The sequence below is a fragment of the Somniosus microcephalus genome, chromosome 3 (assembly GCF_052327205.1).
Source record: "Somniosus microcephalus isolate GS21.2 chromosome 3, FLI_Smic_1.0, whole genome shotgun sequence".
Taxonomy (NCBI): Eukaryota; Metazoa; Chordata; class Chondrichthyes; order Squaliformes; family Somniosidae; genus Somniosus; species Somniosus microcephalus.
In genome coordinates, this window is record NC_140989.1 from 49,249,612 (window position 1) to 49,276,763 (window position 27,152).

A 27,152-nucleotide genomic window follows, 5' to 3' on the forward strand; every position below is an offset into this window, starting at 1 on the left:
CTGGGATAAAATTAGTGTGAAAGAGGGAGCAGAATTCTTAAAACGCATTCAGGAGAACTTTTTTAGCCAGTACGTAGCAAGAGAGAGGGGGCGGTTCTGAACCTAGTTTTAGGGAATTAAGCTGGGCAGGTGGAAAGGGTATCAGTGAGAGAGCTTCTTGGTAATAGTGATCATAATTCAGTTAGATTTAGCGTAGTTATGGAAAAGGACAAGGATAGACCAGGAATAAAAGTTCTCAACTGGGGAAAAGCTAATTTTACTAAGCTGAGATGTGATTTAGCCAAAGTGGACTGGAGACAGAAACTTGAAGGTAAAATCAGTGTCAGAGCAGTGGGAGGCATTCAAGGAGGAGATTGTGAGGATTCAGAGCAAGTATGTTCCCTTAAAAAAAAAGGGTAGGACTAACAAATCTAAAGCTCCCTGGATATCAAGGGGCATACAGGGAAGGATAAAGAAAAAAAGGGAAGCTTATGACAGATACCAAGGGCTCAATACTGCAGAAACCCTAGAGGAGTATAGAAAGTGCAGGGGTGAAATTAAAAAGGAAATTAGGAAAGCAAAGAGAGGGCATGAAAAAATATTGGCAAGTAAAATCAAGGAAAACCCAAAGGTGTTTTATAAATACATTAAGAGCAAGAGGATAACTAAAGTAAGAGTAGGGCCTATTAGGGACCATAAAGGTAACCTGTGTGTGGAGGCGGAAGACATGGGTATGGTTCTTAATGAATACTTTGCGTCTGTTTTCACAAAAGAGAGGGACGATGCAGAAATTGCAATCAGGGAGGAGTTAAGGAGGAGTAGTGTGAAATATTAGATGAAATAAGCATAGTGAAAGAGGAAATATTAAGGAGTTTAGCATCTTTGAAAGTGGATAAAACCCCAGGCCCTGATGAAATGTATCCCAGATTGTTAAGAGAAGTGAGAGAGGAAATAGCAGAGGCTCTGATCATCATTTTCCAATCCTCTTTGGCTACAGGTGTGGTGCCGGAGGACTGGAAGACTGCTAATGTGCTACCGTTGTTTAAAAAGGGAGAAAGGGCTAGACCGAGTAATTGCAGGCCAATCAGCCTATCCTCGGTGGTGGGAAAATGATTGGAAAAAATTCAGAGGGACAGGATAAATCTTCATTTAGAAAGACACGGATTAATCAGGGATAGTCAGCATGGATTTGTTAAGGGAAGGTCGTGTCTGACTAACTTGACTGAATTTTTTGAGGTAACAAGGAGGGTCAATGAGGATAGTGCATTTGATGTAGTCTATATGGATTTTAGCAAGGCTTTTGAGAAGGTCCCGCATGGCAGACTGGTCACGAAAGTAAAAGCCCATGGGATCCAAGGCAAAGTGGCAAGTTGGATCGGAAATTGGCTCAGAGGCAGGAAACAAAGGGTAATGGTCGAAGGGTGTTGTTGTGACTGGAAGGCTGTTTCCAGTGGGGTTCCACAGGACTCAGTACTGGGTCCTTTGCTTTCTGAAAAGAAAAGGAAGAAAGACTTGCATTTATATAGCGCCCTTCACGACCACTGAACGTTTCAAAGCGCTTTACAGCCAATGAATTACTTTTGAAGTGGAGTCACTGTTGTAATGTGGGAAACGCAGCAGCCAATTTGCGCACAGTAAGCTCCCACAAACAGCAATGTGACAATGACCAGATAATGTTTTTGTTATGTGGGTTGAGGGATAAATATTGGCCAGGACTCCGGGGATAACTCCCCTGCTCTTCTTCAAAATAGTGCCTTGGGATCTTTTACGTCCACCCGAGAGGGCAGACGGGGCCTCAGTTTAACATCTCATCCAAAAGATGGCATCTCCGACAGTGCAGCCCTCCCTCAGCACTGCACTGGAGTGTCAGCTTAGCTTTCTGTGCACAAGTCCCTGGAGTGGGACTTGAACCCACAACCTTCTGACTCAGAGGCATGTGTGCTACCAACTAATCCACAGCTGACACTTCTGTGGTATATATCAATGATTTGGACTTGAATGTAGGAAGTATGATTAAGAAGTTTGCAGATGATACAAAAATTGGCCATGTGGTTGATAATGAAGAAGAAAGCTGTAGACTGCAGGAAGATATCAATGGACTGGTCAGGTTGGCAGAGCAGTGGCAAATGAAATTCAATCTGGAGAAATGTGAGGTAATACATTTAGGGAGGGCTAACAAGGCAAGGGAATACACAATAAATGGTAGGACACTGAGAAGTGCAGAGGATCAGAGGGACCTTGGAGTGCATGTCCACAGATCTCTGAAGATAGCAGGACAGGTAGATAAGGTGGTTAAGAAGGCATACAGGATACTTGCCTTTATTAACCGAGGCATAGAATATAAGAGCAGGGAGGTTATGCTTGAGCTGTATAAAACACTAGTTAGGCCTCAGCTAGAGTACTGCATGCAGTTCTGGTCACCACATTACAGTAAGTATGTGATTGCACTAGAGAGGGTGCAGAGGAGATTTACAAGGATGTTGCCTGGGCTGAGGAATTTTAGCTATGAGGAAAGATTGGATAGGCTGGGGCTGTTTTCTTTGGAACAGAGGAGAGATTTCCGGTTATTTAGGTGCCGGTAAAAAGAGAGTTTCCTGTAATCCTTTCTCATTACATAATACCCAGTCTAAGATGGCCTGATCTCTAGTTGGTTCCTCGACATATTGGTCCAGGAAACCATCCCGTATACACTCCAGGAATTCCTCCTCCACAGTATTGTTACTAATTCGGTTAGCCCAATGTATATGTAGATCAGCCATGATCTCACTGAATGGCAGAACAGGCTCAAGGGGTTGAATGGCCTACTCCTGTTCCTATGTTCCTTCCTATGTATAAAAACCTGTTAAGAACAATTCACGACCTGCTGGAGTGAGACTCCACAGCTTCATTAGTCTGTTCATGGGCCTCCAAGGTTGAGTGTCTTGTCAGGACCATAAATCATGTCAATAACAGGGTCCTCTACGACATTAATTATCAGCCCTAAATGGCTGCGGCAGGAATAATTTGTAATAACGTAATAAATCCAGCAATTTTACGGTTGCCATTAAGTTCAATGGGGAGCCTCATGGTGGGTAGGAACTTTTATCGGTTTTGGCGAAGCTAACAGCGTAGCGGCACAAATTGTTCAGTAATTTGCGGGGGATTGGAACTCGTGGCATATCTCTTTTACTCCGTAAATTGCTGGGTATTTTATTCATTAATAATGGTGTGTGATGTTAATGTGTCATTCTAATGGCGTGACTTCCCATCACATTCTGGCCCATTACATAAAATGTACAGCACAGAAACAGGCTATTCTGCCCAACTGGTCTATGCCAGTGTTTATGCTCCACACGAGCCTCCTCCCACCCCTCTTCATCTTATCCACAGAACCTTCTATTCCTTTCTCCCTCACGTGTTTATTTAGTTTCCCCTTAAATGCATTGATGCTTTTCACCTCAACTACTCCCTGTGGTAGCAAGTTCCACATTCTAACCACTCTCTGGATAAAAAAGTTTCTCCTGAATTTCCTATTGGATTTATTAGTGCCTGTCTTATATTTATGGCCCCTAGTTCTGGTCTCACCCACAAGTGGAAACATCTTCTCTATGTCCACCCCATCGAACCCTTTTATTATTTTAAAGACCTCTATCAGGTCATCCCTTAGCCTTCTCTTTTCTAGAGAAAAGAGCCCCAGCCTGTTCAATCTTTCCTGATAGGTATATCTGTCGTCATCCTTATAAATCTTTTTTGCACCTTCTCCAGTGCTTCTATATCCTTTTTATAATATGAGACCAGAACTGTTCACAGTACTCCAAATGTGGTCTAACCAAGGTTCGATACAAGTTTAACATAACTTCCCTGCTTTTTAATTCTGTCCTTCTAGAAATGAACCCCAGTGTTTTGATTGCTTTTTTAATGGTGTTATCAAACTGCGTCGCTACTTTTAGTGATTTGTAGATCTGTACCCCTAGATCCCATTGCTCCTCCACCCCATTTACACTCTTAATTTTCCAAGGAGTATGTGGCCTCCTTATTATTCCTACCAAAATGCACCACCTCAGTCTTATCTATATTGAAATTCATTTGCCAATTATATGCCAATTCTGCAAGGTTATTAATGTTGTCTTGTATTTTGTTGCAGTCTTCCTCAGTATTAACTACACTCCACCCCCCCCCCCAATTTGTTGTCGTCGCAAACTTTGAAATTGTACTTCCGATTGTCAAGTCCAAATTGTTTATGCAAATGCTGAACAATAATGGTCCCAGCACCGATCCTGTAGAACATCACTTCCCACCTTTTGCCAGTCTGAGTAACCAGCCTTAACCCCTAATGTTTTCTGTTTTGTAGCCAGCTTGCTACTTGGCCTCTGACTGCTCATGCTCTGACCTTAGTCATTGAGATTTCTCACCAAACTGGATCTAGTGACATGAGCAGTTGTTAATAGAACTCAAGGAGAAAAAGTGTAATTAATACATTTGATCAAATGTTCCAAGAACCAGTAAGTGGGAATTGGAAGTGTTTGTGTCCCACATTGAGTAATCCATGGAATACAAATTGCTCCAGTAAAAATAAATTAAATGGTACTTACAAATTGTAACCTCCGAGTAGAAATGATACTTGAATGGACACTTCTTAACCATTCTTATTTTTAAAATACAGAAAGAATGACCAGAAAGCAATGTATCGGAGAGCTGTAGTTAGCGAGGTAATTATAACGTTGTGTTCTGTAACATAACGGCTGTCTGTTTGATACGACGTGACCAATAAAGTGATGTTGAACTACCAAACTTTGGGTGCAGCATTGTTGTCTTCTAGCTATGTACAGGTGATCTGTGGCCACAGGAACAGAATCATGCACGAGAATGCATGTTTCCCTGGCGGCTCCCATGATTTGTTCATCTTACAGCAAGTTCCAAGAAGACTCAAGAGCTGGCTTTTGGGGGATCAAGGACATGCCCTGCAGCAATGAGACTTGTGTGGAACCTGAGAACAGGTGCTTAGGAGAGAGGCACAACGTAGCCCACACATCCGCCAGGCTCATAGTGGGAAACACATTCGGTATCCTCAAACAGTTATTCCATTGTTTGGACTGATCAAGGGCATTTTACAACATAGCCCAGTCAAGGCCTGCTGTGTTCTCCACAACTTTGCCTTGCAAAGGAGTCTAATAATGGAGCAGCCGGAAGAATGGCAGCAAAAAGCTGACAATGGGGTTGATCACGAGACAGAAGAATTGCTTGCTGAACAAGATAGTCTAAGTGCTGCAGTCATCAGATAGATTCTAATTGCCCAAACCTTTTATTAATACCTATTTTAGCCAGTGCATAACAGTCCTCCCACATGTGCCCAATTCCAATGTGAAATAAACTGTTCTTCAATTGGGCCCAGGTGTACATCAATGACAATGAATGTGACCTTATTTCTACCCAAAAGAACCTGAATCAGCCTCATACCATGAGAACTATCAGGACCCATTCAAATAAAAGTCAGTACAACTTTTATTAACCCTTACAGTGTACGGGGCTTCCGTGTTCAGTGTATTTTGCTGTGATGCTTCCCCTTAGTAAAAATGCATGATCTGTATTTTCTATTTCTTGACCTTGTGCTCTATCTCTCTCTCTAATTGTTTCTCCAGTGGGAGGAGGAAGTGAGATGGATGGATACTGGGTGTCAATGCTTGCCTCTAGGGATAGAGATGGCGCAGTCTCTACTTCTGCTGGATCCGAAGATGCTGCTGCAAGTGAAGGTACTATGGCTAGTGGTGAAGAGGCTGCCTGGGTCTGTACCATCAGCAACTCCACAGTCATTATTTAGGTGGAGTGGCAGGGAGGTTGGGATATGGCATTGCTCTGGGAGGCATCTCCATCATCTGTGCCAATTCTTGCCATTTCCCTGCTGTTGGGTACTCCCTCAGCATGGCCAGGGTAGTTGAAGCTTTGCATATAGCTGCCTCACTCTGATTCTCCAAGTTGGTCATCCAGAAAGTACAACAGCTGAGTGGTTGTGGTTATGGTACTGGACTAGCAACCCAGAGGTTGATTGTTCAAATCACGTCAAATCATGTCAATTAGTCCCATTATGTGGACTTGTGTGTTGGGGAATGAATGAGTGAGCAAATCACAATGGGTTTGAGGGAGAGTTCTGAATTGCCAATCCCAAATTCCTCTATTATCTCCATGCCCATAATTTCAATGGTCCTCTCCTCATAAAGAACCAAGGGTTGTTCTTTTGGTGAACCCGTCCTACCGGCAAACACAGTTATGTGCAGATTTCTCTTACAAGTACATATGAAAGAGAAATATACAAGGAAGAGGATTGAGAGATGAATTCTACCAGTGCCCAGGACACGAGCCACCTTGAGTGAGTGTGTGAACAGGCAGCTGGAAGGAATTTTGTGCTCGCATAGTACATGGTGCTTGATACATGATCTATTTCTTACCCAACATGGTCATCACTGTGATATGGTAAGATGGTACAGTGAAAAGGCAGAAAATGAACATATACATTCACACCAGATCAGCAGCTGACAAGGTTCCCCATATTATTCCTCTATGATGGAGCAATAAAGGATTTGGCCAAGACAATCTATTAAAATATTGTCACATGTTTGCAACCTTGCATAGGCCAAAGACGTCTTCTTCAATTACTTCCAGGTTTGGGCCATAAGTGAAACTGTAATTATGTACTCCTTCAAATAAGTCCATCTCTCATTGCTAGACCTCCAACATCTGATTGTTGAATAAGTCTATTCTATGCTCAGTTATTTTTAGGTAAAATAGAGAAATAAAGCCAACAGCCTTTTAAAAGCTGCTGGCACCTGTGATGAAATATGTCATTCATCAGACTCTGTATTTAACTACATATATTGTATTGCCTGCTCTGGTGTTTTACCTTGTATTGTATATAGTGCACCGCCCCCTTTCTCCCCATTGGATGTGTCGGCTCCGCCCATACCTGGCCCTACTTAAGACAAGCCCAGGCTTGTCTTGCAGCAGAACGCTCGGTGAAGACACAAGCATCTTTCTTTGCTAATAAAAGCCTTGTTTTATTCAGTTAACTTTGAGCCTTGAAGTTACTGAGGCGCATCAGCACCCAAATCCTGCCCCTGTAATCCCGACATGATTCCAATACGCCTTGTGCCACACAGAGTGCTGTCGAAATATGGTCAGGAGCTAACCTTGCATTATTGGTTTAGGTCAGCTCAGGGAGGGAAAATAAGAATTATGGGATGTTTGATTTTAGATCAATTCCCCAAGTTTAGACTTATTTATCAGTGGAGCTTTAGATCGAGTTATATAGGCTGGAATTTTGCCGGCGCGCAGGGGGCGGGTTTGGAGGCGGGACATCCGGCAAAATCGCAAAGATTGACAGCGGGTCAGAAACCCGCTGTCAACCCGCCTCCAATCAATCTTCCCAAGTGTTGGGTCCCTGATTTGCGCATGGACCCGACACATTAGCAGCGGGAAGAGGATTATAGCCACTTAACTGCTTGTTAACAGGCTTTTTCCAATTTTTACACTTCTACTGCGGGCTTCCCGACGTCCAGACACCACGCCAGGTAAGTGTGGCGTGTTGTGAGTCTGCTGTAATGCTTATGCATTGATGACAGCTGCAGAAGTGGTGTGAAGGATCCAATGGTGCACTGATGAGTTTCAGAAGTAAGAAAATGTTGGGAATTTCATTTTTAATGCATTTAGACTTTTCTGTAGATAACAAGTTTTGAATTGTATGTGTAGTTCCACCTCATTGGGAGAACCTCTCTCACCAGTGACAGATCATTTCTGTAACCTCACCTGCCATCTGTTCTAGCCTAAGGAGGGAGTCACTGGAGAGCCTGGGTGCAAGAGCTCACCTCAATGCTGTCAAACACTGAAAAATCAACTGTCAAAAAAAGAATAGGGCGTGGTCCCTTTAAGAAAACCATCAGATGACGTGTCATCAAATTATGTCATCTGACACCAGCTTCCACTTAATTGGCAGGCTTAACAAGGCCAATTGACGTAAAATTACGTCTGTGGGCCGAATGTAGTTGGGGGCGGGACTGGAACCCTGAAGGCAGCTGACCTGCTCCCAAGCCGCCTTGAAGCATAAAATCGCGGCCATTGAGTCTACAGAAACAGGCCATTCAACCCAACTGGTCTATACTGGCGTTTATACTCCAGATGAATTTCCTTCCACCCTATCAGCATACCCTTCTATTCCTTGCTCCCTCATGTGCTTTTCTGGCTTCCCCTTAAATGCATCTATGCTATTTGCCTCAACTACTCCTTGTGGTAGTGCATTCCACATTATTATCACTCCTTGGGGAAAGACATTTCTCCTGAATTCCCTATTGGATTTATTAGTGATGAACATATATTTATGCCTCTAGTTTCAGTCTTCACCACAAGTGGAAACATTTTCTCTACGCATACCCTATCAAACCCTTTCATTATCTTAAAGATCTCTATCAGGTCACCCCCAGCCTATTTAGTCTTTCCTGATAGTTATAACATCTCAGTTCTGGTATCATCCTTGTGAATCTTCTTTGCACCTTCTCCAGTGCCTCTATATCCTTTTTATAATATGGAGACCCGAACAATGCACAGTACTCCAAGTGTGATCTAACCAATGTTATATACAAGTTTAACATGACTCCCCTGCTTTTCCATTCTATCCGTCTAGAAATGAACTTGGTTTACCTTCTTAAGGCCTTATTAACCTGCGTCGCTACTTTAGTGATTTGTGTATCTGTACCCTTAAGCTGCTCTTAACCCCTACTCTCTGTTTTCTGTTTTGTAGCCAGCTTGCTATCCATTCTGCTATCTGTCCACTGACTCCACATGCTCTGCCCTCAGTCATGAGTCTGCCCTATCGAAGGCCTTTTGAAAATCCAAATATATTACATCTACTGCATTACCCTTGTCTATTATTTCTGTTACTAGTGGCAACTATATGAAACCCCCATTTTTCTTGAATCCTGAAGATTAGATCTGTACAGTTGTACAGTTATGCTTGTAGATGAAGAAATGAAGCTGTGATAGACTTTTACAATGTTAAAAGTCCTGACACCTAACATTAGCCGCATAATCTATTTCTTGTACTGTATGTTGGCCCTGTGAATCAGTGTGCAATAGAAAGTCATTGAGTGGTCGTGCATTAAAAATGGATTAGTGTTAGGATGAAGAGTAACAATCTGGTACATTAAAACCAATGGTAATCTAAAAGAACAGGGAAGAATTAGTCCTCACCTCTTAAAAGTGAAATGAAACACAGCCATTGCATAAATTCGACTCGCCCTCCTGGCCCAGTGCACACCGCTGGCTGGCTGTTCGAAAGTTCTAGGGTCCCTCAGAGTCCCTGACCAAAAACCATATCTAGTTCCCCAAAAATGCTTCTCATTTGCAATTTGTAATGTACAGATTTACCCTCTATCCCTCCTTCCTCTTCCACCCCCGCCACCACAGATGTGCTACTCATGGGGGATGGAGTAGTACATATATATATATATCTTAAAATAGAAAATACTGTATCCACATGTGCAACATTGTCAACTTACGATAAATAAACTTCAGCTTATATTTACAAATCTGTATACACTTTGAAGTGATGTATAAAGATGATGATGGAGTTGTTATACGTTCAGGTTTAGTGGAATGTATAGTTCTAAAAGCGAAATGTGCATCTCCAATTCTTTCACAGTAAGCCTACCTCAAAAGGGTCCCAGGATGAGAAACATTTTAACATGAGCAAAAAAAAAATGATAAAGCAATTTGCATTAATTTAAAAAATGTGTTGGTCAAGTAACTCACAAGTAAAGGCACTGTCACTAATCAATAACCACACAGTAATGTAGTGCAGAGTGCCTGCTGGATCAGAGGATGAGCAACACTTGGATCCACAGCCCCGCCGCGTCACTCTCAACACCGCCCCCTCCCGTCCGCGAAAAAAAAACCTGCGTCCTGCGAGCCGCCGGATGAAAGACTCGTTTCCATTGGGCGCTGGGGAGGGGAGGTTGTGTATGGCGGGCTGTGATTGGTTGCAGGGGGGCGGGCGGGTTCGTGATGGTGCCGGAGCCTCGTTCCCGCGCCCTCGCTCGGCGACTGACTGGGCCCAGGGAGGGAGGCGGGGAAAGGAGAGACGGAGAATGGCAGCGGGTGGACGTGAGGGCGGCTGTACGGGGTCTGTGTGAAATCCGGCGGCGGTCGCCGCGTTGGAGAAGGCAGAGGAGCCGAGGGCCGGCGGGGAAGGCAAGGAAAGGACAGGAGCGGCGACTGATAGCATCAAAGGAGAGCGGCTGCAGGGGGGGATTCACCGTTGGGCTCCGGCTCGCAGAGGCAGAGGGACGCGGATTGTTATTGGCACCGGGAGAGGGAGCGAGAGAGAGAGAGAGAGAGCGCGAGGGGGCACCGGTGCCGGCGGGCGCTTCAAACAAACCATTAAAATAAATATTTCTCCACATCCCGGTACCACACAGGAGAAGGAGGAGGGGAGGCCGGAAAAAAAATATAAAAATAATCATCCCAGCAGCAACAAACCCTCCAAACCGCCTTCCGCAGGATGAACTCGGTCAGGGCAGCCAACAGGCGACCGAGGCGAGTATCGAGGCCGCGCCCCGTGCAAGAGAGAAACAACGCCGCGGGTAAGAGAGCCCTAGCCGGGGAGGGGAAGGGTGGGTGAGATGGGGTGGGTGGGTGGGGGTGTGGTGCTGTTAAGGGAAGAGGGGGGGGGAGAGTAGCTGATTTACAGGCCGTATCCCCAGGGGCCAATGGAGAAAATGGGCCGCCCTAGGCCGGGCCTCCTTTCGCCACCCCACCGTCATCTGTAACCCTCCCCACCACCCGACAGCTTGCAGAGCGACCGGAGAGACCGAGGCTTCTCCCTTACCGTTTAGGCCGCGCTTTGTTTGTGCTTTGGCATAATCCTGTGGTGGGAGCATGTTTGGTCTTTCACACACCTTCTCTTTCCCCCCCCCCCCATCTCTCTCTCTCTCTAGTGTGTAATAATTTTATATAAAATGGAGCCGGTCGGATTAACACCTCCAGCAGCGTTTTTTGGAGAGAGTGTGAAATATTTTTAAGGCTTACTATTTTGAGATGTGCATTAACTTTAATTTTATTTTGGGGGGGCTTAAAAATTGTGCCTGCAATTGCACAGCCCCCTGAATTGAAGGGTGCTGCAGTCTTCTCTCACTTACTATCCTTACTGATTTCCACCCCCCCCCTCCCTTTCTCTTTAAATTGTCTCCCGGTGTCTGAATGTTTGCTGCGTAGTTGGGCTGAAAGCGATCGTACCCCCGTGTCGAGGCTCCGGGATCAACCTGGCTCCAAGCCTCGACTGTCACTAAAAGTATACGTTTGGTATTTGAAGTGGATTTCTTTAATTTCATTGTGTTTTTTAAAAAAAAGACAATTGGCTTGAAGTTTTCTTTTTAAAAGTTGCTCAGTTTTGCTTTTTGACAAGGCCCTATTAGTAAACCAAAAACAGACTTGTGGTGTTTCGTCATTGACCTCGAGCTATTGTATACGCGTGTTACTATTTTTTATATTCATATATTTATATAAATAAATATTATATACATATATAAATACATTTATGTATGTTTTTACAGAAAAAAATCAAATTTGGATTTTTAAAAAAGCATCTTTAAGTATGTTCCAAAATGATTACAGCATTCTGCTTATCTAGTTAATATGATTAGGATAATATTTTGTCAGGTCTATATCATGCTTGGTATGCACTTGTGTTGTAGTGTGGGAGAAATATAGGCACCTTAACCAGATTTGTCCACTGAACAACTGCTGTAATGGCCACAAAAGGCTGATCATATGGTGTTGCTCATCAGATCTCAAAATGGTGTCAGGTTGGAAGTTGCAACATATATGCATAAAATGAACTATACCAATTGATGTTACTTCATCTGAGTACAAAACGTTTAAATGCCCAAATTGTCTACATATTTTGACTTGCAGCTTCTGAATTGATTCTGCAGAATTTAACATTTCTTGTACAGATATTCTTGTGTCGTATAATTTAATATTTCAAAAGGTGAATATTGGAGTACTATCTCTAGTTTTTGATATGTACATCTGCCATGAAATTTTGGAAAGTTGTTTCATTGTAAACAATAGTGTTTCTCAAACATAGTTAACATAAACAGTAATACTTTATTGAACTTTTATCCTCTGACAAGATCCTATCATTATTGAAGACTATATCATTTTTGTTTTTACATAAGCCAATGACAAGTTAGGCAAAAGTTATACAAATTGTTGAGGATTCTGTTTTTTTCTAGTGCTGTCAAACTAAACTAATGCACTCAGATACTGACTGATATTAATGCATTGTGTAAAGGACATAATGACAAGGAATGATTTTTTTTATATAACAAGTAATAGAGAGTATGTGTAACATATTTAGGATATCACAAGGCAAAAAGGGATGAATGGTTGTTATTATGTCGAGCACCCCATATGGTTCAGCAAGTTTGTCCAGTGAGCAGTACACAAACCACGGCAGTCAGTTATATCTGCGCTGAGTTAGTTGATTTCCATTGGGGAAAAAAGAAAGACTTCCATTTATATAGCGCCTTTCATGGCCTCAGGACGTCCCAAAGCCCTTTACAGCCAATTAAGTATTTTCAAGTGTTGTCACTGTTGTAATGTAGGAAACGTGGCAGCCAATTTGCACACAGCAAGCTTCCACAAACACCAGTGTGATAATGACCAGATAATCTGTTTTGTTTGTTATGTTGATTGAGGGCTAAATATTTTTTTTAAATATTGGCCAGGACACCGGGGATAACTCCCTGCTGTTCATCAATATAGTGCCATGGGATCTTTTACGTCCACATGAGAGAGCAGTTGGGGCCTCGGTTTAATGCCTGATCCGAAAGATGGCACATCCGACAATGCAGCACTCCCTCAGCACTGCACTGGAGTGTCGGCCTAGATTTATGTGCTCAAGTCCCTGGAGTGGGACTTGAACCCACAACCTTCTGACTCAGGTGAGTGTGCTACCCACTGAGCCACAGCTGACACCATTGTGTGTGATAACAGGCTTGGTCCTGGCTGTCTTGCTCTCTGTGGATGAGTAGCCTACTGACACTAAGTGAAGGCTCATGTATGAATAATGTAATGGCAATTTAGTTGAAGTATCATCTGTGGGACAGTATCTCTGCAAGAACCCAATGCCTTCAGAAAGGGAGAAAATTCGTTGGGGTAAATTATAAAAAAAAACAACTCCAGGCAGGAAAGCAACACTTGAATGGCCTGTTGCCATGCATCAACGCCAGAATGTGCTGCTGCCATTGAACACAGTGAAATGTGATTCTCATAAGCATACTTAATATTTACAATTTGCTCTGTTTTTAGCTCTTTTTGCTGGCGTTCTGGTATGACTGATAATGATTGACAGACTGTCCCAAGGATAAAATTGTGTAATTTGAACATAGTCGTATTGGTTTTTACATATACTGGAATGCGAATGGATTTTTGGAAATTTATAAATAAAGGACCAGTTTGCTTGCACTGCAGATGGAAAAATCCCATTGGTTAAATATTACTAAACTTCACCGAGCAGTACAAGCGAGTCAGTGCTTGGTTCATTTAGTCCTAGATCTGTAACAAGGTTAGGAATACTTCGACTTTGCAATGAAGGCTCAAAACTGGGATTGAACCCAGATTCAATAAAATATTTTTTCCACTTTCCAAGCTTTGCTCTTGTCCCTTCCTCTGTTCAACTATAATTCTCAATTTCTTCTTGTTCTTCATCCAAATGAGGAAAGGGAAGCATTTACAAAGTCAGCTAGCATGGGGGCCAGGAAGGGAAGTTGGGTGATCAAGAGTTTAGTGGAAATGAGGTCAGGGGAGCAGGAGGGTCCCATGGACAAGATGAGCTCAGAGCGCATAAGGGTAAATGGGAGAGATACTAGAGAGAAAAGGGTTCAGGGCTAATGCAGGGGGGAGATTTGGCTTGGTGGGGAAAAAGGAAGGGTGGGGAAGCAGCAGACACAGCTGAATGGATGGTCTTGGATCTTTGTGACAAAGAAGTACATGAGCTCCTCACTGCTTGTTAGCGGTAAGTGTGGAGGAGGTGGGGAGAGGGGTTTAAAGAAATGGTTGGTAGTGAAGAATTGATGCTGGGGATTATCTTCGGTCTCCAGGGTGATCCTGGAATAATGGCGGTTTTGGCAGAGTCCCAATAGTGCTTGATGTGGTTCAGCCAGGTCTGGTGTTAAATGACTAAACCAGTTGTGCAGCAGATATGCTCAAGTCCATGCCCTTTGGGCTTGAGGGAGTGAAGTTGGGGCCATACCAGGGAGAGCGATCAGGATGGGAGAGTGCCAGAGATTTGCTGGGGTCTAGGGCAAAGATGGAGGTGAGGGAATGGTGAGCAGATCAACAGCTGCAGAGGTTGCAAATGGAGAGCCAAAGACTTGGCAATTGTAAGTCTGAAAGTGCAGATCAAAAACACAGGAAACTTTGTGCTATCCGGCACCGATGGGACCGAGCTGTTGCCATTCCCTCAAAACTGCCGGACACACCAGCGTTAATGTTGAAGCATACAGAGCTTTTCATCTCCATATCTGACAACAAACACTTGCTTAGCAACAGCTTCTAAACAGTTGGCCCGTACCTTGGAAGCGTCTCTCTGAAGCTGTTGCTTAGCTACAGAGACTTTGCAGAGCCTGACTGTTGGGGGGAAAAAAAAGCCACGAGAAGAAAAAAACCTAACAAAACGGCTCCTGATTTTTGCCGGTGGCTCGAGCTTGCCGGACATTTAGCCTCCGGATAACACACAGTTTCCTGTAATGTTTTTTAAATTCCAGGGACAGACGCGAAAGGTAGTGGGGTTGGAAGGGGATAAGAACATAAGACATAGGAGCAGAAGTAGGTCATTTGGCCCCTCGAGTCTGCTCCGCCATTCAATAAGATCATATCTGATCTGATCTTGGCCTCAAAGCCACATCCCTGCCCGCACCCCATAACCCTCGACTCCCTTACTTTTCACAAATCTGTCTATCTCCACCTTAAATATAATCAATGACCCAACCTCCACAGCTCTCTGGGGAAGAGAATTCCAAAGATTCACTACCCTCTGAGAAGAAATTCCTCCTCATTTCCGATTTAAAAGGTTGCCCCCTTATTCTGAAATTATGCCCCCTAGTTCTAGATTCCCCCACGAGGGGAAACATCCTCTCTGCATCTACCCTGTCAAGCCCCTTCAGAATCTTATATGTTTCAATAAGATCCCCTCTCATTCATTCTTCTAAACTCCAGTGAGTATAGGCTCAACCTTTCTTCATAAGACAACCCCTTCATTTCCGGAATCAACCTCGTGAATCTTCTCTGAACTGCCTCCAATGCAAGTATATCCTTCCTTAAATAAGGAGACCAAAACTGTACGCAATGCTCCAGGTGTGATCTCACCAACGCTCTGTACAGTTGTAACAGGACTTCCCTGCTTTTATACTCCAGCCCCCTTTGCAATAAAGGCCAACATTCCATTTGCCCTCCTAATTACTTGCTGTACCTGCATGCTAACTTTTTGTGATTCATGTACAAGGACCCCCAGATCTCTCTCTACCTCAGCATTTTGTAATCTCCCCATTTAAAAAAAATAATTGAGCTTTTTTATTTTTCCTACCAAAGTGGATAACCTTGCATTTTCCCACATTAAACTCCATCTGCTAGATTTTTGCCCACTCACTTCGCCTATCTATTATCCCTTTGGAGATTCTTTGCATCCTCCACACAATTTGCTTTTCCACCTATCTTTATATCATCAGCAAATTTGGCCACTTCCTCATCTGTGATCGAGACCATGGTCGTAGAGAGGCCACAAGAGATGCCAAGGTGACTGTGTGTGTGTGTGTATATGGGTAGGAAAGTTTATATGGAGGGAGAGGTTTAGTGAGAACAGGAGGGTAATGAAATCCGAACGAGGGCAAGGAGAGTTTATATCACTTGTACATCACAATTTTTAATGACATTTTAAGTATAAATATATGAAATTGCAGTACCCAGATTGGATGTATTGTATAGAAAATATTGCATTCTTGTAATATCAATGTAACTAGTGGCCCTAGCTATGCAAGTCGACCAATATCTGTAGGTTGGGAATGTATACTGTTAAGTCTTCTAGCACAGTGGGTAAATTGCTTCTTTGGGCACTTACCCACAGACTCTTCCTGCTATAATGAGTGAATGCTTTCAATGGCAATACTTGGGCTGCTAATTGACTGGAAAACTGCCTTAAAGCCACCTTTTGTAAACAAAAATCCATTAAAAAAATCTTCTTTACAAAATGGGAAGTGCAGGCCCAAGACGAGAAGAAAGAAGACGTGTAAAATATTTAGAATCTAGTATTTTTTGGGGTGAATGGGGTTGAAAAGATGGGTTGGATTAATTCAAAAAAAAAATTCAAGTTAGAATTGGAAAGAATATACACGGAAATTGAGGTTGTCTGGGTGAGAAGAATTAGCCTTTTTTAAAAATTAAATTGATTCTGTAGGATTTATATTAATGCAATAAAAAAAACTTCTGACGTTGTGCCTCTATGACTAATCATTATTTCAGTATAATTGTGCACGAGTTGAACATGTGCAAAACACATTGAAACAAGTAATTTCCCTGGACATTCAGTCTTGGGGTTAATACATCGAAAGTATTGAAAACTGGCAGCGTTTTCATGACATAAAATATATTCCTTTTTTTTTCCTTTTTTGGTGTAAGTGCAGTAGATCAGTATTTGTCACAACTTGGCAGTGTAGTCAGATACCCTGTCACTGAGATTCTTCGTTGCCCTATGAGATGGAGTTGTTACAGGGCCCTCTTGTATTGTGTAAATGCAATATCGGGTGTACACACATGAAGTTTGAAATGTAAAATTTGATTTAAATTTGTACCTGTTGAGCAGACAGGATTTAAACTATTAAAAAATTCTGTTTGGTACTCCTCAGTGTCGGAACACTTCACACAATTTATGTTAAATTAACAAGATAGAATCAACGGTTACCGTAGCAATGTGGAATTGCTGACTGCCATTGCCATAATAAGTATGTTTTTCAAAATATGCTTTGGTCAGTTACTGCAAGTTACAGGAAACTTTTTTTATCCGGCACCGACGGGACCGGCGTGGTGCCGGTTGATCAAAAAGTCCGGATTACAGAGATGTATACTTACCAAGGTATGAGAGCCCTTTACACGGCCACAGGTGCAGGAACCCCGGTTACAAGGCCACAGATCCAGGGACCCCGGTTACACGGCCACTAATATATAGTAAAACTTACCTGAACCTACTCCTGAATTTTGCCGGTTGAGAGTTTGGTAGGATATTTAGGTGCCGGTTAAGAGAGTTTCCTGTACATATGAGGTATGTGCCATTTAACTTTGGAAAAACAGGCTTGAAACCCAGGTTTGAGTTTATAAGCAAGAAGATTTACAGAAGCAGGCCTTGAAATGCTTCGTACATAATGCATACAATTTTATATTGGAAAATGGGTGCTAAACTCGAGCATGTTTGGTGCAAAGAATGTCTGGAATTAATGCATTATATGTAAAAGAATTACAGTACTGCTTTTATCAGCAAAAAAGGAAAAATACATGAGAATGACTTGTATTAATATTGGATCTCTGTGGGTTTCTGTGATTCTTTGTAGTTATATTGGAATAATTATTTATTAGAAACAAACTAATCTTTGTTAGAGATTTATTACTGGTTGCTAGTGGGGAGAATGTTAACTTTTGAAGCCTGCCATAGGACTCTACCTTCACAAAGTGCCATACCTAGTGATCTACAAAAGAAGTGAAAAACTAGTTATATCGGAAGCTTGTAGGTGAGAGGGAATTTGACAACTTGCTTTGAGAAAACTGGTATCGTTGTGAGGTGATGGGATATTCCAGTACGTGTTCTGGCAGATGTGTTAACAAGTGTAATGTCATGCAAGACTTGAACACGGTCACGTCATGTGAAGTGAGATTCTTAACTACTGTGTTGCGTTACTGGATTAATCAAATTGTGTTCATTGGGAAGTGTAGATGTGGAGAGTGTGAATATTGTGGGAAGTCAGTGCAGTAACAGTAACTTGGTTTCAGTTATCTTGTGAAAGCGCTTATGGTACTTGTGCAAATGAGAATTCTGTAGAATTCTGAAACGAGGATAGTTTTTCCTGTAAGCTTTTTCGTAACAATAGATGATTGGATGAATGAAACATGACCCTGCAAGGTTTTCATGCTTGGTATATTCTGTAAACTTATCAGCCACTCTTAAGTTTGATATTTTTCCAGAAGTGTGATAGTGATATCTTGCCAAATGTTGCATAGCAATATACATGATACTAGTGTGGGCTGAATAGGATCCATTGTTTCAGTAAGGGTGATCAGGCAATGGAAACACTATGGGTAGAGTTATGGAACAGCAAAGGATGAAATACTCTGGCAGGAGTTCTTTTACAGATCGATGTTCCAGATTGTAGTGATTTACTGGGTGGGCGGGGGCAGGCGTGGAGGCATGTAAAAATACAGATATCAGGGAAACGGAGCATAAACAACGTGGTTATAATGGGAGATTTTAATTTTCAGACTGGGAGAAGCAGACAGCTCAAGCAGTAAAGGCGATGAATTTGAAAGAGTTTTCTAGAAAAATGTTTTAGAACCGACAAGGGAACAAGCCGTACTGGATTTATTGATCAGTGTAACAGACCAGAATTAGTTAACAATCTGACGGTAAGGGAACATCTTTCAAATAGTGACCATATGATTGAATTTGATCTTGGGATTGAGAGGGACAAGGGAGAGTTACAAACCAAACTTCTAAGTTTAAGGCAAACTTTAAAGGGATGAGAAATGAATTGACCACAGTAAACTGGGCTGAATTGTTAATGGGCAAACCTACAGGCAAACAGTGGGAAATATTCAAAAAATGATTTGATATGATACAAAACCAGTACATACCCCTAAAAGGCAAAGGCACTACTTGTGTAGTTAAGCAACTGTGGTCAACAAATGAGGTAAGAGACAGTATCAAGTTAAAAGAAAAGGCTTGCACAAATACAAGAGAAAGTGGGACTCCTGCTGACGGGAAGAGCTATAAAAAGCAACAAAGGGATACAAAGGAAGTAATAAGAGGTACAGAAAGGGAGTATGGAAAAAAACTTGCAAGGGATATCAAAGCTAACAGCATTTATAAATGTATTAAGGGAATGAGAGTGGTAAAGGGGATTGTGGGCCCATTAAAATACAGATGCAGGCGAGGCTATCATGGGTAATGAAGAAATGGCAGACTTGTTAAATGAACATTTCTTATCCGTTATCACAGTGGAGAAAGGACAAAACAGCAGCAATTCAAGGGAACCTAAAAATAAATCGAGGCGAGGAACTAGTGGATTTAATGTTTTTTTAAAATGGTAATGGAGAAAATAATAGGATCTCCAGGACCTGACAGTTTCCACTCCAGAGTATTAAAAGAAATAGGTGAAGAAATTGCAGTTGCATTGGTCATAATTTTCCAAAGCTCTCTAGGTTCAGGAATTGAGCCTTTGGATTGGAAAATTGCAAATGCCACTCAATTATTTAAGAAGGGAGCGAGAGAAACCAGGTAATTACAGACACGTCAGTTTGACATCAGTTGTGGAAAGTTACTGATGATCATAGACAGACTGACCAGCACTTGGACCAGTAGGAGCTGATCAGAGTGTTACTCTGACTAATTGAGTTGAATTTTTTGAAGTCACTAACATGATGGCTATTGTCTGTGGATTTTGTCTTGATGGACTTCCAGAAGGAACTTGTTATGGTTCCACACATGAGATTATTAACAAAAGTGAAAGTGCAGTGAATTGGAGGTAACCTTGTTACATGGGTTGGTAATTGAGTGGGAGAGAGAGTAGGGATAAAGGGAATGTACTCTGCTTGGCAGGATGTGACAAGTAGTGTCCGGAGGGGCCTCAGCTTTTCATATTTATTAATGACTAGGCTGAAGTTTGCAGATGACACTAAGTTAGAAGGCACAGTAAACTGTGTAGATAGGAGCAGGAAATTACATCGACACATTAAATGAGTAGTCAGAGATGCGCTATGTGATGGGTTCAAATTTCAGTGTTCTGAACAGATTGTTTTTCTGTGGACTCTTCTGATCTATATTTCAAGAAATCAGTATGGTCTTTTTTCAAGCCAATCAGTAAATTGTGATACTTGATTCTAATTTTCTGCTGTGGGCACATTAAATGTGCCATGCTTTATTATATAGATATGCAAAAATTAATTCCTGTATGCAGGTCTAATTGTTGGTGGTAGTTTTTTCCTGTGTCTCCATTCTTTTCACTAGAAAAGGGGTCACAACTCCTTAGATAGCTGGTCAGTCTTGTGCTCCTGCAGGATGAAATATGGTGTAATAGAAACAACTTGCATTAACATGCTTCCCTTTGCATAGTAGATCAGAGATTTAACATTTCAAGACCTGAATAAACAGTTGCTCTGTGAACGGAGCTTGACCGTACCTCTTGTGCAGAGCCACTTTTAAAAAGTGGCTGTTACTGAGATGCTTTGTTTTCTGCCTCCTGCTGCTGATGTCCCATTTATGGCATGGGAAAAACGGTGCTAAAAACGTGGGCATGTCACTTCAACAATTGAAGCTTCGACTTGTTCATACTTCTGTTGAAATGCTTTTCCAGTGGTAATGAAGTTTTGGGGGGAGAATTTAATAACAAGGAAGTTGCTGTTCATGTAATGTGCGCCTCCTTTTTCCCCTGTCATCCCAGAAGAAATTCTTCCATTGCATAACATGAAGTGTAATCCAATAAAGTCAGTGACCTTCATAAGGGAGGTGGTGTTAAACTCGAGGCCTTTTAATGGGAATGAAGTATGGGTCAGATATTACCAAAATGTTAGCTTTTACTCCATTCTATCTTACTGTGTCAGTTTTAGTAACTACTGTAATGTGTTTGATAATATGGGGACCTATCTTGCCTGTCTGGCAGAAAAGAAGTGTCCAAGTGCTCACTTGTTTGTGTCCTTTCCCCAGAGCTTTGGTAGTGCTTCACTAGTTTTCGTGAGTGGTTTTTCCTTGCTGTGCATGTCAAAGGATAACAACACTAAGACCGCTAGCTTCCACCTCTAACATCACCCGACTCCGGACCTGCTTCAGCTCATCTGCTGCTGAAACCCTGAGCCATGCCTTTGTTACCTCTAGACCTGACTCTTCCAATGCTCTCTTGGCAGCCTTCCCATCTTCCACCCTCCCATAAAATTGAGCTCATCCAAAATTCTGCTGTCTGTGTCCTAACTCGCACCAAGTCCAGTTCACCCATCACCCTGTGCTCGCTGATCTACATTGACTCCTGGTTAAGCAACGCCTCAGTTTTAAAATTCTCATAGAAACATAGAAAAATAGGAGCAGGAGTAGGTTATTCAGCCTTTTGAACCTGCTCTGCCATTCAATATGACCATGGCTGATCCTCTACCTCAATACCATATTCCCGCTCTCTCCCCATACCCCTTGCTGCCTTTTGTGTCTAGAAATCTATCTCCTTTTTAAATATATTAAGTGACTTGGCCTCCACAGCCTTCTGTGGTAGAGAATTCCACAGGTTCACCACCCTCTGAGTGAAGAAATTTCTCCTCACCTCAGTCCTAAATGTCCTACCCCGTATCCTGAGACTGTGACCCCTCGTTCTAGACCCCTCAACCAGGGGAAACATCCTCCCTGCATCCAGTCTGTCTACCCCTGTCAGAATTTTATACGTTTCAATGAGATCCCCTTTTATTCTTCTAAACTCTAGTGAATACAGGCCTAGTTGACCCAATCTCTCCTCATACGACAGTCCTGCCATCCCAGGAATCAGTCTGGTGAACCTTCGCTGCACTCCCTCTATGGCAAGTATATCCTTTCTTGGGTAAGGAGACCAAAACTGCACACAGTACTCCAGGTGTGGTCTCACCAAGGCCCCGTATAACTGTAGTAAGACATCCTTGCTCCTGTACTCAAATCCTCTTGAAATGAAGGCCAACATACTGTTTGCCTTCCTAACTGCTTGCTGCACCTGCATGTTTGCTTTCAGTGACTGGTGTACAAGGACACCCAGATCCCTCTGTACATCAACATTTCCCAATCTATCACCATTTAAATAATACTCTGCCTTTCTGTTTTTCCTACCGAAGTGGATAACTTCACATTTATCCACATTATACTGCATCTGCCATGTATTTGCCCACTCACTCAACTTGTCTAAATCGCCTTGAAGCCTCTTTGCATCCTCCTCACAACCCCACCTAGTTTCGTGTCATCAGCAAACTTGGAAATATTACATTTGGTTCCCTCATCCAAATCATCATTGATATATATTGTGAATAGCTGGGGCCCAAGCACTGATCCCTGCGGTACCCCACTAGTCACCGCCTGCCACCCCGAAAAAGACCCATTTATTCATACTCTCTAACCAATTTTCAATCCATGCCAGTATATTACCCCCAATCCCATGTGCTTTAATTTTGCACATTAGCCTCTTATGTGATACTTTTTCAAAGATCTTCTGAAAATCCAAATACACCACATCCACTGGTTCTCCCTTATCTATTCTACCAGTTACATCTTCAAAAAAACTCCAGTAGATTTGTCAAACATGATTTCCCTTTCATAAATCCATGTTGACTTTGTCTAATCCCGTTGATATTTTCTAAGTGTCCTGTTAGCACATCCTTCATAATAGACGCTAGCATTTTCCCTACTACTAATGTTAGGCTAACTGGTCTGTAGTTCCCTGTTTTCACTCCCCCTTTTTTTAAATAGTGGGGTTACATTTGCCGCCCTCCAATCTGCAGGAACTGTTCCATAATCTATAGAATTTTGGAAGATGACAACCAATGCATCCACTATTTCCATGGCTCCCTCTTTTAGTGCTCTGGGATGCAAATTATCAGGCCCTGGGGATTTATCTGCTTTCAGTCCCATTAATTTCTCCAGCACTTTTTTTTAATTAATACTATTTTCCTTTAATTCCTCCTTCTCACTAGACCCTTGGTTCCCTAGCATTTCTGGGATGTTATTTGTGTCCTCTTCTGTGAAGACAGAACCAAAGTATTTGTTTAATTGCTCTGCCATTTCCTTGTTCCCCATTATAAATTGTCCCGTTTCTGACTGTAAGGGCCCTACATTTGTCTTCACTAATCTTTTTCTTTTTACATATTTGTAGAAGCTTTTACAATCTGCTTTTATGTTTCTTGCAAGTTTACTCTCATACTCTCTTCCCCTCTTAATCAATCTCTTGGTCCTTCTGAACTCTAATCTGCTCCCAATCCTGAGGCTTGCTACTTTTTCTGGCAACTCTATATGACTTCCTCTTTGGATCTAATACTATCCTTAGTTTTCAAATCCCTCCGTGGCCTTGCTCCTCCTCCAGCCCTACAACCCTCTGATATCTGCGCCCCTCCCATTCTGGCCTCTTGCGCAACCCCGATTGTAATCGCTCCACCATTGGCGGCCGTGCCTTCAGCGGCTGAGGCCCTAAGCTCTGGAATTCCCTCCCTAAACCTCTCTACCTTTCTTTCCTCCTTTAAGATGCCCTTTAAAACCTACCTCTTTGACCAAGCTTTGTCATCTGCCCTAATATCCCCTTATGTGGCTCAGTGTCAAATTTAGTTTGATAACGCTTCTGTGAAGCACTTTGGGACGTTTTACTACGTTAAAGATGCTATACGAATGCAAGTTGTCCTTGATGCTTCCCCTCCTGTGCCCAGTTTATTCTATTTTCTCTGAAAATGTTGACTTATTCTGGGATGGGGTACAGTGGACACTTGCAGACCTCATGGTACTTCAGCTCAAGTGGTTATTCTTAATGTGGGTGTGAGGCTAGACCATGAGCCCTTACATCCATACATATGCAGGATCAGGAATAGGGGAGTCCTGCTGATTTCCCCCCCCCCCCCTCCTCCTTAGCTCAGGGGCACGAAGGCCAGTTGTAGCTCTTCAACTGCTGCCCAGCTAAGATCAGTGAACTCAAAATAGAACCGGAATCAAACCTGGAATCTCCTGGTCTGTGTGGCTCAGTAGCCCACTGGTGATGCCTTCTCCACTGGGCCATTTGGGAGTGACTTGCTGGTTCAATATTTTGATTTTAATGGACATTCTAAACATATTTTATAGGACAATAAGTGTTATTCTTTTCAACTACACTGGAGTCTTGATTCTACTGCTCAGTGTCAAAAGTATGTTTATATACAGCCAATCTGAACTGAGTTTATTTTGGGCAGTAATGAAAGATTGCAGCTCTGATTAATTTATTTCTAGATTTGAAGATACACAGTCAGCATTGTTTTTTTTTGTCTTCCTTATCCCCCAAAAAGTTATTGGGTAAACTGAAAGCCAAATTAAAGCTTTACCCTATGCTCACATATTTTAAAGCCTTTTATTAAAAAAAAAATAATCTTTTATTACACCATAGTAGTTCCTTAGAAACAGTTAATCGGTCTTCAATGCCTTAAATCATACACACTTTTAAAATATTGGCTGTTGGCTGGCAAGGCTGCATCAGTTAGGGAGCAGCATGGTGATGCCACAAAGTTACAAGTGATAAATGAGTGAACAAGGTCTTATTTATACTGTTAAATTGAAACAACTGTCAGTTTTAATAAGCTGCTATCCTTTTTTTCTCTAAAATATATGTTGATTCTAACATGCTTTGTAATCCTTCAATTCCACACTTTTATCAGCTCTAGACTTGATTTTTGGAGTGTATTACTTTCTGGTCTCCCATCCTCCATTCACCATAAACCCCAACTCAGATACACACCTCCTATCTGGCATTCCAGTACGCTCATCACCCCCATCCTTGTTAACCTGCTCTCTTTCTTCCCCCCCGTACATCGCATTTAAAATTGATGTTCTCATTTTCAAATCCCTGCATGGACTTGTCTGATCAGACCTCTCCAACTGTGCTTCCCTCCCACCCCCTTTGGTCTGCTGACTTGCCCCTTACTTTGCTTGCAAGTGGTGACGGAGCCATGAGCGGCCAGCCCTACTCTCTGGAACTTCCTCGTCTCAAACTCCCCTGCCTGTTTCCTTTTCTCCGCATGTAAGAGCCACCTTAAAATTCATTACTAAAAATTAATTCTTGGGATGCAGGTGGCGCTGGGAAGGCCAGCATTTATTGCCCATCCCTAGTTCTTGAGAAGACGGTGGTGAGCCGCCGCCTTGAACTGCTGCAGTCCATGTGGTGAAGGTACACCCACAGTGCTGTTAGGTAAAAGGTTCCAGGATTTTGACCCAACAGCGATGAAGAAGCCGGGATTTATGTCCAAGTCGGGATGGTGTGTGACTTGGTAATTCCCATGCACCTGTTGCCCATGTCCTTCTAGGTGATGAAGGTCGGTGGTATCGGAGAAGCCTTGGCAAGTTGTTGAAGTGCATCCTGTGGATAGTATACACTGCAGCTATGGTGCGCCAGCGGTGAAGGGACTGGATGTTTTAAAGTGGTGGATGGGTTGTCGATCAAGCAGACTGCATTGTCCTGGAAGGTGTCGAGCTTCTTGAGTGTTATTGCAGCTGCACCCCTCCAGGCAAGTGGAGAGCATTCCATCACAATCCTGACATGTGTCTTGTAGGTGGTGGAGAGGCTTTGGGGAGTCAGGACGTGATCCACTCGCCAGAGGATACCCAGCCTCTGACCTGCTCTAGTAGCCACAGCATTTATGTGGCGGACCCTGTTGAGTTTCTGGTCAGTGGCGACCCCCAGGAAGTTAACGGTGGGGGATCAGCAATGGTAATACCATTTAATGTCGAGGTGAGGTGGGTAGACTCTCTTGTTGGAGATGGTCATTGCCTGGCACTTGTGTGGCGTGAATGTTACTTGCCACTTATCAGTCCACTTTGAATGTTCTCCAGGTCTTGCTGCATGCTGGCATGAGCTGCTTCATTATCTGAGGAATTGCGAATGCAGCTGAACACTCTGCAATCATCAGCGAACAGCCCTACTTCTGACCTTATAATGGTGGGAAGGTCATTAATGAAGCTGAAGATAGTTGGGCCTCGGACACGGCCCTGAAGAATTCCTGCAGCGATGTCCTGGGGCTGAGATGATTGGCCTCCAACAACCACAACCATTCTGACAGGGCTAGACAGACTGGATGCAGGGAGGATGTTTCCCCTGGCTGGGGTTCTAGAACAAGGGATCACAGTCTCGGAATACAGAGTAGGACATTTAGGACTGAGATAAGGAGAAATTTCTTCACTCAGAGGGTGGTGAACCTGAATTCTCTACCACAGAAGGCTGTGGAGCCAAGTCACTGAATATATTTAAGAAGGAGATAGATATAGATTTCTAGACACAAGGCATCAAGGGGTATGGGGAGAGCGTGGGAATATGGTATTGAGATAGAGGATCAGCCATGATATTGAATGGCGGAGCATATGTTTCCATCTTCCTTTGTGTAGGTATGACTCTAGCCACTGGAGAGTTTACCCCCCTTGATCACCATTGACTTCAATTTCACTAGGGCTCCTTGGTGCCACAATCTGTCAAATGCTGCTTTGATGTAAAGGGTGGTCGCTTTCGCATCACCTCTGGAATTCAACTCTTGAATCCATGTTTGGACCAAGGCTGTAATGAGGTCGGGAGCTGAGTTATCGTGGCGGAACCCAAACTGAGCATCAATGAGCAGGTTCTTGGTGAGCAAGTGCTGTTTGATGGCACCGTTGACGACTCCTTCCATCACCTTGCGGATGATTGAGAATAGGCTAATAGGATGGTAATTGGCTGGGTTGGATTTGTCCTGCTTTTAGTGGACTGGATATAACTGGGCAATTTTCCACTTTGTCGGGTAGATGCCAGTGTCGTAGCTGTACTGAAAGAGCTTGGCTAGAGGCGCGACTAGTTCTGTAGCACAGATCTTCAGCATTATTGCTGGGATGTGTTTGGGACCTGTAGCCTTTGCTGTGTCCAGTGCACTCAGCAGTTTCTTGAAATAACAAGAGGGTTGATGTTGTGTATATGGACTTTTGAAAGGTGTTTGATAAAGTACCACATAATAGACTTGTTAGCAAGATTAAAGGGATAGTGGCAGCGTGGATACAAAATTGGCTAAGGGGCAGAAAACAAAGAGTAGTGCTGACTGGTTGTTTTTCAGACTGGCGGGGAGTATACAGTTGTGTTCCTCGGGTATTAAGGCCGCTGCTCTATTTGATGCATGTTAATGACCTGGACTTGGGTATACAGGGT

General features: G+C 42.8%; 1 protein-coding gene across 4 annotated transcripts in view; it reads left to right on the forward strand.

Annotated features, from left to right (window-relative positions):
- Positions 1-5,689: 5,689 nt before the first annotated feature.
- fbxo11b (F-box protein 11b) overlaps positions 5,690-27,152 on the forward strand; it is a 153,061-nt gene continuing 131,598 nt past the window's right edge. Inside the window, exon 1 of one of the 4 annotated variants that reach the window (XM_085980364.1) lies at positions 5,690-5,708. Coding sequence is in view for 1 of the 4 variants with exons in the window: in XM_085980365.1 (XP_085836491.1) it covers positions 10,502-10,583 (82 nt within the window). In the remaining 3 variants the exon portion in view is untranslated. Of the gene's footprint in view, positions 5,709-10,044; positions 10,584-11,281; positions 11,302-27,152 lie in introns of those variants that run through there. The other 3 variants (XM_085980365.1, XM_085980366.1, XM_085980367.1) reach the window with 3 other exon arrangements.